At 31.9% G+C, this 17,479-nt stretch overlaps 3 protein-coding genes across 4 annotated transcripts; 1 reads left to right on the forward strand and 2 right to left on the reverse strand.

Moving 5' to 3' along the window:
- Window positions 1-569: 569 nt before the first annotated feature.
- LOC110658478 (mitochondrial pyruvate carrier 1) lies at window positions 570-1,942 on the reverse strand. 2 transcript variants are annotated; one of them, XM_058140865.1, is made up of 5 exons: window positions 1,712-1,942; window positions 1,274-1,392; window positions 1,109-1,163; window positions 871-1,006; window positions 570-687 (listed from the first exon to the last, which is right to left on the reverse strand). In XM_058140865.1, the coding sequence occupies exons 2-5, from the start codon at window positions 1,364-1,366 to the stop codon at window positions 645-647; spliced, it is 327 nt and encodes a 108-aa protein (XP_057996848.1). In that variant the 5' UTR covers window positions 1,367-1,392; window positions 1,712-1,942; the 3' UTR covers window positions 570-644. The 2 variants fall into 2 exon arrangements, with proteins under 2 accessions (XP_057996848.1, XP_057996847.1); XM_058140864.1 differs by having other exon boundaries at window positions 1,274-1,373; window positions 1,712-1,936.
- Window positions 1,943-3,295: 1,353 nt separating this feature from the next.
- LOC131175868 (transcription termination factor MTERF5, chloroplastic-like) lies at window positions 3,296-6,890 on the reverse strand. The gene is made up of 5 exons (XM_058140548.1): window positions 6,741-6,890; window positions 6,563-6,642; window positions 5,006-5,055; window positions 4,660-4,875; window positions 3,296-4,575 (listed from the first exon to the last, which is right to left on the reverse strand). The coding sequence occupies exons 1-5, from the start codon at window positions 6,888-6,890 to the stop codon at window positions 3,488-3,490; spliced, it is 1,584 nt and encodes a 527-aa protein (XP_057996531.1). The 3' UTR covers window positions 3,296-3,487.
- A 6,557-nt stretch (window positions 6,891-13,447) lies between these two features.
- LOC110658491 (uncharacterized) lies at window positions 13,448-16,052 on the forward strand. The gene is made up of 8 exons (XM_021816127.2): window positions 13,448-13,786; window positions 14,001-14,144; window positions 14,245-14,360; window positions 14,791-14,882; window positions 15,064-15,085; window positions 15,188-15,256; window positions 15,632-15,700; window positions 15,802-16,052. Exons 1-8 carry the CDS (start codon window positions 13,591-13,593, stop codon window positions 15,880-15,882), a joined length of 789 nt encoding a protein of 262 aa, XP_021671819.2. The 5' UTR covers window positions 13,448-13,590; the 3' UTR covers window positions 15,883-16,052.
- Window positions 16,053-17,479: the final 1,427 nt, after the last annotated feature.

Raw genomic sequence — 17,479 nt, forward strand, 5'->3', positions numbered from 1 at the left:
TTTGTTCAAGTTGATACAAAACTAAACAAAATTAAGTTTGTATCATGTAAGGGTATTTACTAATTAATTATTTAAAATTTCATATTTAAAAAATGGTAATCTAAACAATTGAAATTTCTATTATTTACTATATAAATTATTATATTTTTTTCATTAGATTCAATTCAATTTATTTAATCAAATGCTTGTCCTTACTTTTTATGCGTAAGTATGCAATGGTTAATCATAATTAATAAGGAAAAAATATTTTACCAAATTCGAATTCAATTGCTAATGCATTGTTGTAATTGTACAACTAATCAAACTATGTGAATTAAAGACCTTAATGGCTTTCTTTATCTACAAAATTAGCTATATTGCCAATTTATGAAGAACAAATTAGGGAAAATGCTAATCATTAGCATTGTAATGCAAGATTGCAGTCTTTTTGCATTGTGACACTGGGAATTGGTTTATCATCGCCTCAAGACTCAAACACAAGCATGTAAGTCTCACCTATTCTATATGCGGGTCATGTTATGTTTTGAAATTGCCATGAACTAGTCTAAAATTAAGAAAAAAATCCCAAAGAAAAAGAAGTATAGTTTTACATTATCAGAACAAGTGAAAAAAGATAGCATAAATTATAACAGATAATCTGTGGATCACTGTCCTTTAGCTTGTTCCTCTTTCTCCTGCTGCAAGGATCTGCAAAATAGAGTCCAACCATGAAGATTGAAAAGTTAATTTAATTTATCAAACATTTGCTAAAGAAAACATTAAGGCCAACACTGCAATTTGACACAGAAGCATGTCATTTATGTAACAGTAGTAATTGATTTATTCTGATTCATCTCTGCAAAATTGAAACCAGATGCTAATGTTTCCTACCCTCTAGCCTTTATCCAACGCGAAAGCTGATAAAGCTGCACTGTTTCATTGGAGACATGGCATACAAGAAGATGCAAGTTTCGAGGCTGTACCATCCAAGCAAATCTCATGAACATTGCTGAATAAACACACATTACTGCAGTGACAATCATAAAATTGGAACAGTAAGTCCATTCAATATAATTATACATATAGGACTGCACAAAAATCATTTCCTTTATTATGTGAACATAGAAACCTGCAGTCATGTTGCCAGATATCATTTCTGGGGGTTTCTTTGTGTCAACAAATGCCTGTCAAAATCAATCATATTAAAAACAGAGAAACTGGTTGTGCTTTGATCTGTAGAAATGTAAAGAAAGAGTATAAATATTGATGAAGCAAAGCATAAGTAGATGCATACTGCAATTGGGATGCTCCAGTTGAAAACAGGACCCCAAAAATGAGTTGTTTTAGGACCAATAGGACTATTCCAAAATGCCCGGAAGAATGCCATTTACAAGCTAATGAAAAATTAGATACCTGCATTAATACTCAAGCATATATGCCTCAAGAGGAATCAGCAATAAATAGCAGCTAGGCATGAACTTTCATTTCCATAAACTAGGAGCTAGACAGCCCAGAGCTAGCTTTAAAATTTTCCTTATTAGTACATAACGGTCTTGTCAGATAATTCGCCCAATATTATCAGAGAAATTGAGTCATCAAACAATTATTATTACAGGAGAAAAAAAGAAAAGAAAAGAAAATCATCAATAGAAAAGTGAATCAAATTCTTCCATGACTTCTTATCTTTGGTGTTAAAACCATATAACATAGGGGAATGAATGGGATATCTTACTGAGATGGAACCTGAAGGTTCTAAAGTGCAGAAATTCTTGCGAGATACAGAACGTTACATGAGCAAGGAATCAGAAAGCTAAAAGAGTTGAGAACAGCAATGAAGTGATCTTCTTTCAACATCTAAGCTGTGATAAAGAGTATGTATTGTCTGCATGATGATGCTGTTTTTCCAATGGCATAAAAAAAAAAAAAATCTTATTAGGCTTGTATTTTGGACAAACTTGCTATTGGAGCTTTAATTGACTTTAACGCGATAAAATAATACAGTAGACGCAACCTGATGTTTGCATCAATTACTTTTGTAACCAAGTAGAAAATGATGTTTTCTTTTTATCCTGTAGTGTACTTGCCCAAAATGTAATATGATTCTCTATTGGCTATACTCTTCTGACTTGTGATGTTGATAGACCATGCTTTTTTTTTTTTTCTGATAGACCATGCTTTTAGCTTGGACTTGTATGTATGTGAATTCCAAGAATTCCAAGAAAGCCTTATCCAAACACATAACACAAGCCTTATCTTTACAACTTGATCTTAATCTGATGAATAAGGTAAGCAATGGCTATATAAAGTTGCCTTAATTATGAAAAGGCAAAATATCATGCCAGATATGTTTTGCATAAAGGTTCCTGTAAAAATGAAAATATTTCTTTGCCCCCCTCTTCAGGAGATATAATATCTGAGTTTTATTATTATTTTTTTTTTTTAATTTGATAAGCTCATTTCGAATTGTATACAAATGAAGTTATCATCTCATGCATTTATGGTGTAGAGTGGTGGTGAGGTGCTTGCATAGAAGCTTTCTAAATCAAAAGGAAAGAAAAGAGGAGGAGGAAGTAACTCCAAAAACATGGAAGCGCAGGCGCGTCTCTATCACGTTAATGGGTTATGCTGCAAAACAAGCACAGTGAAGTGTAACGAAGTACTAGTACACGAAAAGAATAAGAAAACAAAATAAAAGAAAGAGCATAACAAAGTACTAAATCTAATCAATCCCATCAAAAGCATTCATCTTCATTCATGATACTGCTGGACAATGAAGAAGAGATACAGCCAACAAACTACGCTGAAGGCCGACACATGTTGATCCAAAACACCTTTGCATTTTGGGCATTGCATTGATTTCCCTCAACAAAAATCCAAGTTTAAATAAGAATGATACTGACATGTAAGTCAACATTTGAAATATAAGAAGAGAATAAAGCTTTGACTTAGTAAAGAAGCAACAAGATTATCTCATCATATAGAAATTAATACAGGCTTGTTCCAACAGCAGGTTAAAACAAATAGGATTCATACTATTTCCATGCATCTCCTCCTAAAACAATGCTGAAGTCAAAAAGTACAACAACAAGTTAGGAAGCATCAGGGAAAGTTGATGACTAGGCAAGTTAGATGCCTCTGTATTACTCCTGCATGGGCCATTCGATAACAAAACATATGGTTCTGAAACTTAATTAAGTTCATCCTAAAAGGGCCATGGCAGTGTTTTGCAAATCCAACTGATTAAAGCTTTACCATAAAAGTGACATGCCAATTTTGAAGGAACTTAACCAGCTGTGAATTTATTAGACATGCCCCATATTGCATATGCAGATGTGCATTCGTATGTTCATCAAAATAACAGATCCAATTCCAATGCCTCCATTAAGAACATCAATATTGTTTACCATAAAGGCGTGTTTTCCACTATTGGCATCCTGAATTATAATACTATCACTTAGTGTCATTTTTCAATTCCTCAAAGAAGATCTTCACCAATGTCGGTATCATTTTAGGTCTTGTCAGAAAGCATTTTCTTCATTTTCTTTTTCAAAGCCTTATCAAAGTCAGAATATGATAATGATAACACCTGGTTCAGCAGCAATTTGACTCCACACTTTTTCACTAGTGCATACCTTGGTTTTATTCTGTCTTCCAAACTGTAGCCAAAATATTGAGGGAATTTAACAAGCTCTTCTTTTGAATAATCCATGGTTAAAAAGAATTCCCACTTTGGTATCAAATTTTCTGCCAAGCTAAAAGTATATAAAGCTCCATATCTTGAAATCATAATTCCGACTTCTTCTATACTATACCCCCTTCCTAAGAAAAATTCTGTCATAGGCTTCAAATTGGCCTTGACACTGAGGCCAAATGTCTGTGGACATCGATGCAGAAGAACAGCAACATTAACCCCCATTGAATGGAAGTATTCAGCTGTAGGCCGTAGTTTTTCTTCCACTCTGTAACTTATAATGTTTGGACAACGTGTTAGAATCTTACCAATACTCTCTGCTGAGAGACCCATCTCTTGAAGGAAATCTACAGTCACTCTAACTTTTTGCCTGCTATAAGTCAGAAGTGCTGGAAAACGGTATATAACTTTAGCCCATTGTCTCTTGTCTACACCCAAATTTTCTAAGAATGTCATGGTGGGTATGAGATTTTCAGAAAGACTAATTCCACACAGTTGAGGTCTTTTGACAAGGATGGTTGGAAGGTCTGATTTAGGTACTCCAAGATCGAGAAGGAACTCAACTACTGGCTTAATTTTGCCCTCCAAGCTGTAGTAAGCAAAAGCAGGAAATCTGCATGTAATTCCCTTGATCTGTTCAAGATTCATGCCAAGGTCCATAAGATAAACAATATGAGGGGGAAGCTTCCCAGCAGGGCCTGTCTCGCTTACTCTAGACACAGCTTTAAGCTTCTTGGAATCAAGTGTTATCTGGGAAGGAGATAGAGGTTGAACCGGTTTTCCTTTAACAGATGGGTTTGGAAAGTTCTCTACTAAATCTACCAAAACACTTCTGTGCTCTTCAAGAAGAGATTCTAGGTATGGAATAAGAGCATCCCTGATTTCTAGAGTTGTGAGCTCTCTTCCTGCATTGTTGAAATTTGATTAGAAAGGGACAAATATAGAATAAAACCATAAAATTACTTGTTGCCAAACAAATGCAATTGAACCTACTAGATACCGAGATTTATGAACAGAATGAAGCCTTGAGACAAGATGGTCAATGAACAGGTCCGATTTGTTGATAGTTCTAGCAGCAACTGCATTGCTCAAACCTTGTTTCTTCAAGAACAAAGTTAAGACAGCCTTGGCTTCTTCTTTCTCTGCTGCCAATAGGGTTGGAGGCACTACTTGTGAGCTGAATGATCCATCTACCCCAGAATCAGCTTTTATAATATTAAAATAAATTGGTCAATTTTACAAAGAGAAAAGGATACACGCTAACATTAACAACTTTAAGGAACTTAAACTAGCACTACAAAGAATCCTACATAAAAATTTAAAATTAACTCTTACCAAGCTTTACTTGGCAAGAGAAGAGTTTCCTCGGAAGAGAGAGTTGAGTCCTGTGGAAATGTAAACCAAAGTAAATAGACTGTGCTAAGAAGGATGAAAACATATTATTATAGCTAAAACCCCATGAAGAAACAAAAATGGAAAGGAAGGGAAGGCAGAGAGAGAAAGGAGGTGGAAAGATATATGTGTAATAAATCCACAGATCTTTCCATATAAGTTAAACCCAGAGTCTACAGGAATCATCTCTAGAATTCCAAAGCTCCACTTTGCTAATTTACGCTAAGGAAAACAGGCTCTAAGACAATCAATCACAAACGAAAAATACCCAAAATAATCTAACTAGTTCTTTTTGCACATATATGATTAAGGTACAAACGGATATAATGAGATATCTAAAAAGACCGTTTGAAATTATTTTTTAAAAATTATGCTTTTATTATGAAAATTATGGTAATGTTCAAAATGAGTTTTATACTCTTTGTCAGACATATAGAATATTCTGTTCAGATAAACTTTTGAATACGCAGCTTTTCAATGTAATTTGTAGCTATCAAAAATCTCCTGATATAACCTTATGTTAAAAAGGTAAAAAGTGTATGAAAAAACTAATAGTTCTATATTTATTTTAACCAAAGTAGTTGCACCCACGACTCAAACTTTCACCATTGCAAGCTTAAAGCTTCATCATTGCACCAGGCAAAAATATAAATCTTCTGTGCATTCTCTCTTTTTTTCACTTGTAAGTATTTCTCCATCGCTTCTCCTTATCACTAGATCACCAGAAAAGTGTATCTACCAAAGCATGTAAAATTCTAAAGCATGCCAATTTCTTTTGTATTTCAATATAACTATCTGAAAATCCTCACTTCAATTTTTAATGCAATGCAAGCTATTTGTATGCCTAGACTGACCAATATTTTACATCCAAAAGTACAGATACAGAAGATATTTTCTACATTATATGTTAATGCCAATGCAATGGCATGCGAATCCACATTATCATCGAGCATTACAAGGAATATATATTGTGATTTATAGTGAAAAACCCATGAATCTTACTCCAACCAATCATTTTTTCCCCCAAAACCAATAAAAAAACACTTCTTTTTGCGCACACAAGAAGTGCAATTACTCGTAAAATATCCATGAATCTTACATCAAGAAAGTTCTTGCTCCTATTAACACACAAAACCAATTCATTCACTCAAAAATAAGTGTCAAAAAGTCAATTATCTTTCAAGTTTCAGGAAATATGTATCAGATAAATAATTCGGAGCATAATTCAATCTTTGAAAATAATAATTTAAAAAATCCAAAAATGCTGACTCTTTTAAATTCCCTAGTTTAAAAACGTAAATGAAAAGAAACATAATCATTTGACACAGCAACAATAATACAAAAACAAGATTTTGCCATAGCAACAAAGAACAAGTTAGGAAGACAACAGAAACTTACATCAGAAATGTTAAATAAAGAATCTGTACGATGATAAGATAGAGAAAAGAAAAGAAAAGAAAAGAAAAGAAAAAGGCAAGTAATGCTTGGTCAGAAGGGTACCTACGAACAAAGAGAACTCCTCTAGATAGATAAATGAGGGTCAAAGAGCGGATTGCAGGGAATGTTCTTATCTTTTTCAGCTAAAATTGTAATTGAAGAATGCTTTGGAGGCGAAGGTGGCAGATTTATCTTGTTATAGAGAACTTGATTTGATTGAAATTTTCTTCTAGTGAGTGACAAGAGCAGGCAATGGTGATAAGGAAAATGACTGGTGTTGGACATGTTCTTGGGTGGGCCGGTGGGGTTCTAATATTTCTGGCTTCCTATGCGGCCAATAGGAAGAAGGAACTAATGGCACGTGCAAAAAAAAAATATTGCCTGTGCTCATATATCCAACGTCGTTTTATTTATTTTTTATTTTTTTTAAATAAAAAAATATGACATTTTTATTTGGTTATTGTTCTGATTTTTCATTGACATTTTTAAAGTGAGATTTTTTTTTTTAATAGGTAGATGGGAATTTCATTGATTTAAAATATTGAGCACAAGCCCATGGGCCAATTATAACCTAACCCAATTATCCAAAACTCAGAACAAAGGCCCAACCCCACCAAGCAAACTCTAGGGCAATATTAGATGTTGGACCTAGATAAACCATGGCCCGATCCATTGTGCAGAACTTCTCGATATCGCCACCATCACCAGGCTAGCCTTTTAGCCCTTAGAACAAACTCAAACACTCAGAGGAGCGCTAGAGAAACTTCTTTGAAACAAAATGACAACCATGTTAAGGTATTTGCACTTGATCATACTCGAAGAATCTTCTCTTCGCAATCGCATCCCAAAAGCCTCCAGGTAGTCCAACCACGGTCGAAAAGTCAGAACCTCCACTAGATGCAGTAAAATGGTACCAATAAGAGAAGAGGATAAGCAATAATGGTGTTCTTTTACATCTTACTAGCATCTTCCAAGCTAGTCCTGTTGTCTACATCTCACATGCCACCACCACCAGCTTCCTCGTCAAATCATGCATCACTGGATTCATAAACCTGCAAGACTAAATGAACTAGAACAAACTAACAAAAAGAGAACCAAAATAAGTTACACGTGAAATCCTTTTCCTACAAAACCTCAAACTTGTGAACTTAAAATAGAACCACAATTTTTATACAATTCCTACCACGGTGAGGGGAGGATTAAACTCACGCCCAAGTAGAGAGGAGGAATTCCAGTTTGCGCGGAAGGAATAAAAGGAAGTTGCACGTCGCCGACAAACAAAGAAGATACGCTCTTGAAAACCAAGAAAAAACTCAAGAGAAAACTCTCTCACTAACGGCTAGAAAGAAAATTTAAAAGTAAGTTTCGGAACTTGACATAGCAAGTGCATTAACTTATTTTTTAGTAATTTTAATTTTTTATATTCAATAAAACAGATTTTATCAAATTATTTTTTTAATAATATAATGGTTATTTTATTTAAAAATATAATTTTGATTCATCAAACGCAATATTAAGAGCCTGTTTGGTTTAACTGTTGGATACAGCTGATAACTGATAGCTGATAGCTGATAGTAACTGATTGATGTTAAGTGTTTGGTAAAATTATATTGGCTGCTGCTGTTCATATGTAAAATAATCAATAAAGGTATGTATCATGTAATTTATTTTATTATTAAAATAATTATATAATTATTAATTTCTTGTTTATTGATAGCATACTGGAAAAGGCGTCCATCATGAGCTGTACCTTCTCATCCTGCCATTACGAATGTAAATTGCATATCAAAGCTACAAACAGCCATAATATTCTGGGTAGGCACCCATTTTTCTACCAATAAATCGAATCAAATTTTCTTCTTGAACACAAGCAGGCACATGAGTTCTATCAATTGCTCCAATGAAGTCCTATTTTTTAAATGTTTAGATTTTAAAATTAAAATACTTAATGATTTTTAATGATATTTGTAATATAGTACTACATATAAAGATAAGAAAAAAATTTGAAAAATATACCTTGAAATGAGGCATATATCTGTCATCATTCAATATCTCAGGAGGAATATTACTGAACGTGGGGTCTGTCGGTTTTATCATATCAATTGATAAACACAGCATTGCTTTTAATACTTCATGAAAGTTCCTACTGACAGTTTCTCCTGAATGCTGAAACCTTTCTTGAACTTGCCTATTTGAAGCTCCCAAAGCTAGAACATATAAAAACATGTCAACTTTTTCTAAAATAATTATTTTTTTAGAACATTTTAATTTGTAATGACACTCTAAGTCTAGACAAAGTTTTATTAATGTGTCTTTATCCATTATGAATAAATTAACACATCTTCTCTCATTACCTCTCATTATTTCTTGTAACCATACAAGTCCTGTATGGAATGAATCCATACAAGGTTCTTTATGAATATAAGACAAGTAATAGCCACATATAATATCAACTGCATATGTGGTTGTCTGCCAAACTTCATCATCATCATCATCCCAAATCATTCGCTGAACAACATTCATATCTATCAAGAAAAAATAAAAACAAATAAACCTCATATATAAATTAATATCAAGTACTAAATATTTTAACTTTAAAAGTTCATGATTACACTAAAACTTTATTGCAATGCCAAACTTGATAATTAAGAGTTCAAACAAGTAATGAAAATAAGAAAAATAGCAAATACAAGTAATAGCATCTACTAAGTAGAAGGCTTCCACACACCATTAGTCCATAATGAGAAATGAAATTGAAGCCATTTCCACTTTGTTTCTGCATCTTCGAGAGTATTGTACATCTCTCTTTTTGACTTTTGATCAAGTAATAGTGTGCAGAAAAAATGAATATCGCTTCCTTTCTCTATAAGTGGCAAAGTTAATACATCTTTCATAACTTCTTCAATAGAACAACCTGGGCGATCTCCCAAAAGACTACACATAGTTGCAGTCTTAGACTCCATGGTCTCTTTTATAGTTTCTTTTAGCTCTTTAACTGTATCAGTCATCTGTGTAGCACCTGAAACCTTTTTGCCCTTATTATCCTTTTTTTTCTTTGTTGCAAGGTCATTAGACAACTCTTTCCTCTTTTGTTTTTGCACGTTATGTTGACTATTATCATTTTTTGTATTCTCTAAACCCACATTTTCACCTACTGCTTGACTGAATGAACCTCCAGATCCAAAACCAGCATTCATCATTTCATTTAAATCATCATCAAAATTAGATTCTGCATTAATATTCTCCTCAACATGATCTGCGGTATTAAATTGTTGCGTCTCCTGAGTTTCATTAGGTAAAACTCCAGATGATGGTGCATATGCAAATTCTCCAGTAGCCACAGTTCCTAGAAATAATTCTTGATAGTTTTCATAAAGCTCTTGTCCAATTCCTTTCTCTCGAAATCTTGCAAATTTTAAATTTTCCTAATACATATAAAAATCAAAACACTAGTGTTAATAAATAATTAAATGCCTATTTGTTTAATAAAGCCTTAAAAGCTAGTTCTTTATTTAACTTACCTTAATTTTTTTGTTCCACCACTCATCAGGAGCAACAACTGTGCCTTTTATGGGATCCCATCCTAATCCTGTTTCATTCCCTTTTAATGCTTTCCACATCTTCCATTGATCTTTCATCCAATCCCACTTATGCCTTAATTGCTCTTTTGTATACTCTACACCAACTTGCCTCAATTCATTCTATAACCATGTATATCCTTTGTCACCCTATCCACCACCATTTCTCTTGCCCAAATTAGTGCCTCGAATACAAATTTTAACAAACAAGTTAAATTGTTCACTACTCCATGCAACCCTTCCAGCACCCTTATTTTTTGTAGCCATATCAACCTATAAAGATGAATGCTATTAACTCTAAATAAAAATAACATTCAAGTAAATAAAAGTATGCAAAAGTATTAAACATAAATACCCATTTGAGATTAATTCAAGAAAAAAAGCATGAAAGTAAGTTTCCTATTTTGTAAGAATTCAAGCTTTTGAAAGGCAAATAAAACTAAAAATAATAATCTAGACCTTCAGTATTACATGAATTTATCATGAGATAACTAATAATAACTCTTTCCATAATCTCCAAATTCCAATGATAAACATCAAATAATTCCTAGTATTATAGCTAATTCCAGCATTAAAATTGATCATGAGAATTGAAAATTGACTTGTTTAGTTAATAAAAGAACTGTACAACCAACTTCTATTACAAATTGACCTCTTGAAAAAATACCAAGAAACACGAGATCACCATATTCTAGACTTTATATATCTAACATAATTAACAATTCTTTTTTTCATATTAATTGTTTAATTTTAAAGTTTGTTCTATCTTGGATTAAGAACAATGTTCAACCAAAACCAAATCAGTAGTAATGAGAATTCGAAGGACTGATCAATAAATTTGAGCCATACTACTTCAGGTCCCTAATTATTTCCAAGGTGTGATTCCCATATCTTGCAAAATTAATAATGTCCTCAACTAAATTATTATCTCATATCTCGGTTACTAAACATACTGGAATTAGATTGAACCTTTTGGATCGATTCAAAGGGCAATGAATAATAACTTGTCATAAGCTCTCATGCTATATAAATATAACACATCTTTTTCCCTAAGAAAGTTATGCTAGAAATAAACATTGTGTTTGAAGCACTATATTTGATGCTTAATTCAACAATATTTGACCAAAGGTGCTTAATAATAACACAAATAGTTATTGCTCCCCATGTTTTCAGGCAATCATGCACCAAATGAAAGTAATTACTGATTCTTCTTTCTATTAGTGTAGCTTTCTATTCATTACAATTAACCTTTTTAATTAACATCTATAGCAGAATCAAACTGAAGAAAATTTTCATTTGATTTAAGTAATAGTTTCAGCATACCTTCAAGGTTCTAGAAAATCACAATAAAGATCCACACACTTTCAAGGCATCTAACCATGCCCTATGAAGGCCCACAAAAGGAACTCAAGGTACAATTTGATGTCTCATGTGTTTTAATTTTTCTACTTGATCTCAAATGTGTTAGACCTATTCTAAATTCCAACAACCAAAACTCCATTTGAAACAGGCTTGATTCCATATGATACATTGGAAGCAAAGGAGTAATTGAAATAATTCATGATGTGATGACTATTCTAATGCAAAACATTCATACATCTAAAGATGTCTATCATCATAAATGGAACAAGATTACTACTGTTCTAGGCACAGAACATAATTTCTAAGTCAAGCTCTTAGATTCATAAACACCATTGATTCTTTTCATTGTGAGGTGAATAGCATCAGGAAAAAAGAAAAAAAAAAAAAAAAAAAAATATATATATATATATATATATATATATATATATATATATATATATATATATATATATATATAAAAGTTAAATTGATGTCTATCATCATAAATGAAACATTCACTCATAAATGGAATTTTATGGAATTAGCTGATGTCTATCATCATTAATGGAACATTTAAGAACACACACACACACACACACATATATATATAGCAACTATTGTTAACTTTTTTTTCTTTGTGAGGTGAATAGGAAAAAAATAAATTGAATTTTTTATTATGAGGTGAATAGCATCGGAAATCATTGGGAGGTGAATATATATATATATATATATATATATATAACAACTATAATTGACTTTTTTTTCTTTGTGAGGTGAATAGGAAAAAAATAAATTTTGGGAGGTGAATAGCATCGGAATCATTGAGAGGTTTTTTCCTTTGTGAGGTGAATAGGGAAAAAATAAATATATATATATATATATAGCAGTTATTTCGTCGTTGCACGGTGAACAGAAGAAAAAGAAATTGATTTTTTTCTTTGTGAAGTGAATAGCATTGGAGGAAAAGAAATTGCAGTTGATATATATATATATATATATATATATGCAACTAAATAGAAATCATAATGTATGAGTTCATAATTTGAGTTTAGGGTTGCTACCTTTCACTTTTTATTGATAAGCAGTGCAATCACATATCATTAGAATTAAATAAAATTCAAAACTAAAAAAAGAGACATAACAGTAATATAAATAGAATTAAAAATCAGAAAATCATACCTTCTTGACTCAATAAGGGATAATTTGATGCACTTTAATGTCACAAGTTAATTCTACCTTGAGAAGCAATTAGAATTTCAATTGATAAGCTCAAGAAGGAGACACAATTATGGCACAGAAATTAAAAAGAAATCACAGCTTTGATGAAAATAGAAGCAAGAAAATAAATAAGGAAAATGACATATTGAAAAGAAATCGGTATTTTGATTCAAATAGGAGCAAGAAGATAATACAGTGAAGGATACTGCGTAAATATTAAAATAGGGATATTTTAGTCAAAAAATAAAAATATATATAAAGCAGTTCTAAACAGCTCCTATTTTAGAGCTGATAGAATCTGCAGCAGATAGGTATCCTATCAGCTGCCTTTCAGTTATCAGCTAATTTTTTAGAGTTTTACCAAACACTTAAATTCAACTGTTTGGATACCCATCTGCTATCAGCTGCATCTGACAGCTAAACCAAACACCCCTAATTAACCCTAATTAAGTACTGAAGGCAGCGGTCGTTCTCCGACATGCTTTCCCAATCTAGGGTTTCGTTGCTTTTATGGGCCTTATCCTTGCTGTTTATGTTAGGCTGGCTAGGCCTCAAGTGGCCCTTGTTTATCTCTGTAGCCTTATTTGATTCTGAGGTCTATTTGCTTGTAATCTGATAGATCAGTTTAGCTATGTATTCTTCCCATGCCAATTTGAACATGTGACCGAACGCTAACTTTCGAGAATAAAGAAAACGAAATTCAACCTCGAGGACGAAATTATTATATTTCAAACAATAAGGCTGAACTCGTAATTTTAACTAAATTTCCTAAATCATTTTGTAATTTACCATAAAATCGATGGAAACGCCTTGGCTTTAGCTTGTTTCAAAAACCCTATAAAACCCAAATCACAGAAATGAAATCTAAAACCTCCCAAAAGAGTGAAAACCCTACACCAGAGAAGACGAGGCTTTTGGTGAGATTATAAAGAAACAGATAGAGAAAAGAGAAAAATGGCGATGTATCTGAGACGGGCGATTTCTTCTAGAAATTCAATTATGCTTCTTCGCAGCTGTAATTGTATCATACAAACTCGCAATATCTCCCACCATCTCCTCTCCAACTCTGGAATTCGCGAAGCTCAAAATTTGCCTTCCTTTGATTTCCTCAAAGACCATCGTCGAGGCTTTGCCAAAGGCAAAAAATCAAGTACTTCCCTTCTCTTTCTAATGTGGTCTGTTTTACTCTGTTTGAATCTATCTTGCCACCTGATGGAGAGTTTAGCTCTATACTTTTGCATTAGTTTCAAAGATTTTTTTTTTTTTTTTTTTCATTTGGGTATTTATATAGCTGCACCATTACAGTTATTGCTAGGATTTCCCATGGAATCTCAAATAAATTTCTTCTCTTATGTTTATTTTAGAGGATGATTATGCCGGAGATACGGTTCAAGTTGTACATGATATTGGACCCACTATTAAGGCAGGTGCTGCCTCGCAGATGGAAGCAGCAATAGTCGCATTGTCTCGTGAATTAGCCAAATTACGAACCGGACGGGCATCTGCAGGTACGTTAACCTCGAATCCTGTCATTTTTAGTTTTGTTTTGTGTATTCAAAGCTGTTGGGATTAATTATTATAATGTCCATCTATGGTATGCTTTTACAGGAATGCTTGATCATATCATTGTTGAAACAGATGGTGTAAAACTGCCTTTGAGTCGGCTAGCTGTTGTTGCAGTTATGGATCCTAAAACCCTATCTGTGAATCCATATGATCCAAACGTAATCACCTAAAGTTCTTTTCATACACTTTAATTTTTCTCCCTAATTATTGCTAGCTTGTTTCTTATGCACTATCTATATTGATTTGCACCAAATTGATGGAATTAGTTTCACTTTTGAAAATGTCTTTGGAATGAAAATTTCAAATTTTTTATCAAAAGGCTTGGATTGAGAAGAAGAAGAAGAAGAAGAAGAAGAAGAAGAAGAAGAAGGCAGTTGGAAATGATTGCAGAGATCTATAAATTCCAATCCTTGTTTTTTTTATTTGCTTAAACACAAATTTTGAGAACTGTATTGTACAATACCGTGGTTTTCTGTTACTAATCATACAGAAAGTAGGCCCTTGAAACTGTTTTCTTAGTGTTCCTTATAATTCTCTCCATCCCCCTCTCTGCCCTTCCATTTAGCTTTTATTTATTTGTGTCTGCAGACCATCAAGGCACTAGAGAAGGCCATTGTTTCTTCACCATTGGGTTTAAATCCTAGAGTGGATGGTGAACGATTAATTGCATCTATACCACCGTAAGCACATGCTAACTTATCTTGTCACGTCAATGTGAAGTCCATCATTGTTTCATAATGACCTGCGGAAGCATTTTGTCTAGCAAAGTTTGTGTTTGGTCCGATTTTACAAATGCCTAAATATTGTAAGATTTCTTGATCTCTAGATTGATGTACTTTTTCCATGTTTTCCATTTATCAGATTAACCAAAGAGCATATGCAGGTGAGAATATAATCAATCCCCTTTTGTTTGTTTATTTATTTATTTTCCTCTCTTACTGCTATTGATTTGTGCAATATGACAACCTACCTGAAAATTTGCCAGGCTATTTGTAAGGTGGTCTCCAAGTCTTGTGAAGACGTTAAACAAAGTATAAGAAGGGCTCGCCAGAAGGCATGACAGTAAATTTATTTTGTTGCAATTGCATAGTTACTGTTAAGAATTTCAAATAAAAATTTTAAATTCAATAACATAGTGCTCCATGGTCATGAAGAAATGAAATTTCTAGATGGTTCACGTTGCCAATTTTTCATTGCGGCCTAATTGGAATTTTAATAGCTACATTTCATTTATGGAACAAACTGGCCTTAGTTTTAATAGATAAAGCTTTATTTGCAAATAGGCAGTTTCTCAAGGCGTCTGATTTTGTGGTTATCTACTTGCAAGTGCATGGCTAAATGATCTGTTCTTTAGATGTTAGTGCATAGGAAGTGCAGTTTATCGTGAAAAGATTTTATATTTATGTGTATTTGTTGGTTCAATTTACAGGCAATAGATACAATAAAAAAAGCAGGTTCAAGTTTTTCTAAGGATGATATCAAGAGACTAGAGAAAGAGGTGAGTTCAAATTCTTCTCCCCCCTCCCTTCCCCCGTCGTTCATTTCTATGAAAAAGTTCTGCAGTAATTGGAATGACAATTTTATGTTTGACCTCCTCAGATTGATGAGTTGACAAAAAAGTATGTCAAGTCAGTGGAAGATATCTGTAAAGCTAAGGAAAGGGAAATTATTGGAGGCTGAAGCTTTGAGCATCGAAATGTTTTTTTGAAGATAAATTAAGGCTACAACACTTAGTTAGAAATAGCTAGACTCCATTTTTAATTTTCAAAATCCACTGATAATCAATATTCATAACGTTTCTGTAGCACTTAATATTTTGATTTGAAGATAAAGTGAGGCTGCGTTCATGATTCATGATTAACGTTTAATAAATAACAGAACAGGACGTGCCAAGCTGTTATAACATTGCCATCAGTACTCGTTTAACCAGTGGTATGTGGGGATCAAAACCTTAACTTGTCTATCCATTTGTCCCATTTTTTTTTAAATTGATTTGTATGTGTTTATGTCCGGGCAATATAGACTGCCACTATGCAACTATAATTTTTGAATCAGTATAATTTTTTTGTTTAATAGGGGATTGAGGAAGTAGAGTTTCAAACCTAAGCTTGCTAGCTAAGTGATATACCTGAATTAAATTAGGTTAGGTCGGTATAAATTAAGTTAGGTCTAGTGAAAGTTTTAAGGAAAAATTATTATTTAGTCTTTGTATTTTAATAAAATTAACTATTTGATATCTATATTTTAAAAAATTATGTATTTGCTTTCGTTAAATTATTTAGTTTCTCTGTCAAAATTTTCATTATTTATGCTATTCAAATAATTATTTAATCTCTATTTTAAGGAAATTAATTAGTTAATTTTGCATTTTGAAAAACATAATTATTTTGGCCTTTTATTTTATTAAAACTAATTGGATGGTTTATATACTTTGAAAAATATAATATTTTAAAAAATATATTTTTGGTTAAAAATATTTTTTTTTTGTTGATATTAAATTTGAATTTATATTTTTTTTAACTTTTAAATTTTTAGACATTATTTTTATGTTTTATCTATTGAGAAATAATTTTTCTTGATTACTTAAAAATTTTAAAAAATTGATTATTTTTTTGTGTAGATAATTTATATTATTTTTATCAGTGAATGAGAATAAAGAGAAAATGAGGGGAGGAAGGTGTGAGCGTAGAAAAGAAAAAATATGAAGGAAAAAAATAAGAAAAATAAGTGAGAGAAGATTAGAGTAATTTAGATATAAAAAATAATTATGGGACTAAATAGTTAACTTAGTCAAATTATTAAGAGTAACTAATATATTTTTTTAAAATATAGATATTAATTAATTATTTTTATTAAATTAAAAAGATTAAATAGTAATTTGATTAGTATTAATAAAAAAAATTAATAAATGAATTTAATAATTTAATAAAAATAAAATATAAAAAATTAAATAATATATTTTTTAAAATATAAAAATTAAATAATTAATTTTGTTAAAATATAATAATTTATCAAAGTTGTAAATGGTGGCCTCAATTTATATCACATTTTTTTAAAATTATTTAATTATATTTCAGTTTTGATGTGAGGTTTTTCTACACAGTTTCATTCCAATAAAGGAAAAAAGGCAAAAAAAATAAATGTGTTTTTCATGCAGAGGAGGGTTTTAGATCCATTTTTTTTTTAATTCAAGAGATATTTCCCTTTGCATGATAGCGTTATGAAATAGGCTGATTATTGAACGATCAATCTAATAACAAAAATATATTAATTTATT

The sequence above is a fragment of the Hevea brasiliensis genome, chromosome 18 (assembly GCF_030052815.1).
Source record: "Hevea brasiliensis isolate MT/VB/25A 57/8 chromosome 18, ASM3005281v1, whole genome shotgun sequence".
Classification (NCBI taxonomy): domain Eukaryota; kingdom Viridiplantae; phylum Streptophyta; class Magnoliopsida; order Malpighiales; family Euphorbiaceae; genus Hevea; species Hevea brasiliensis.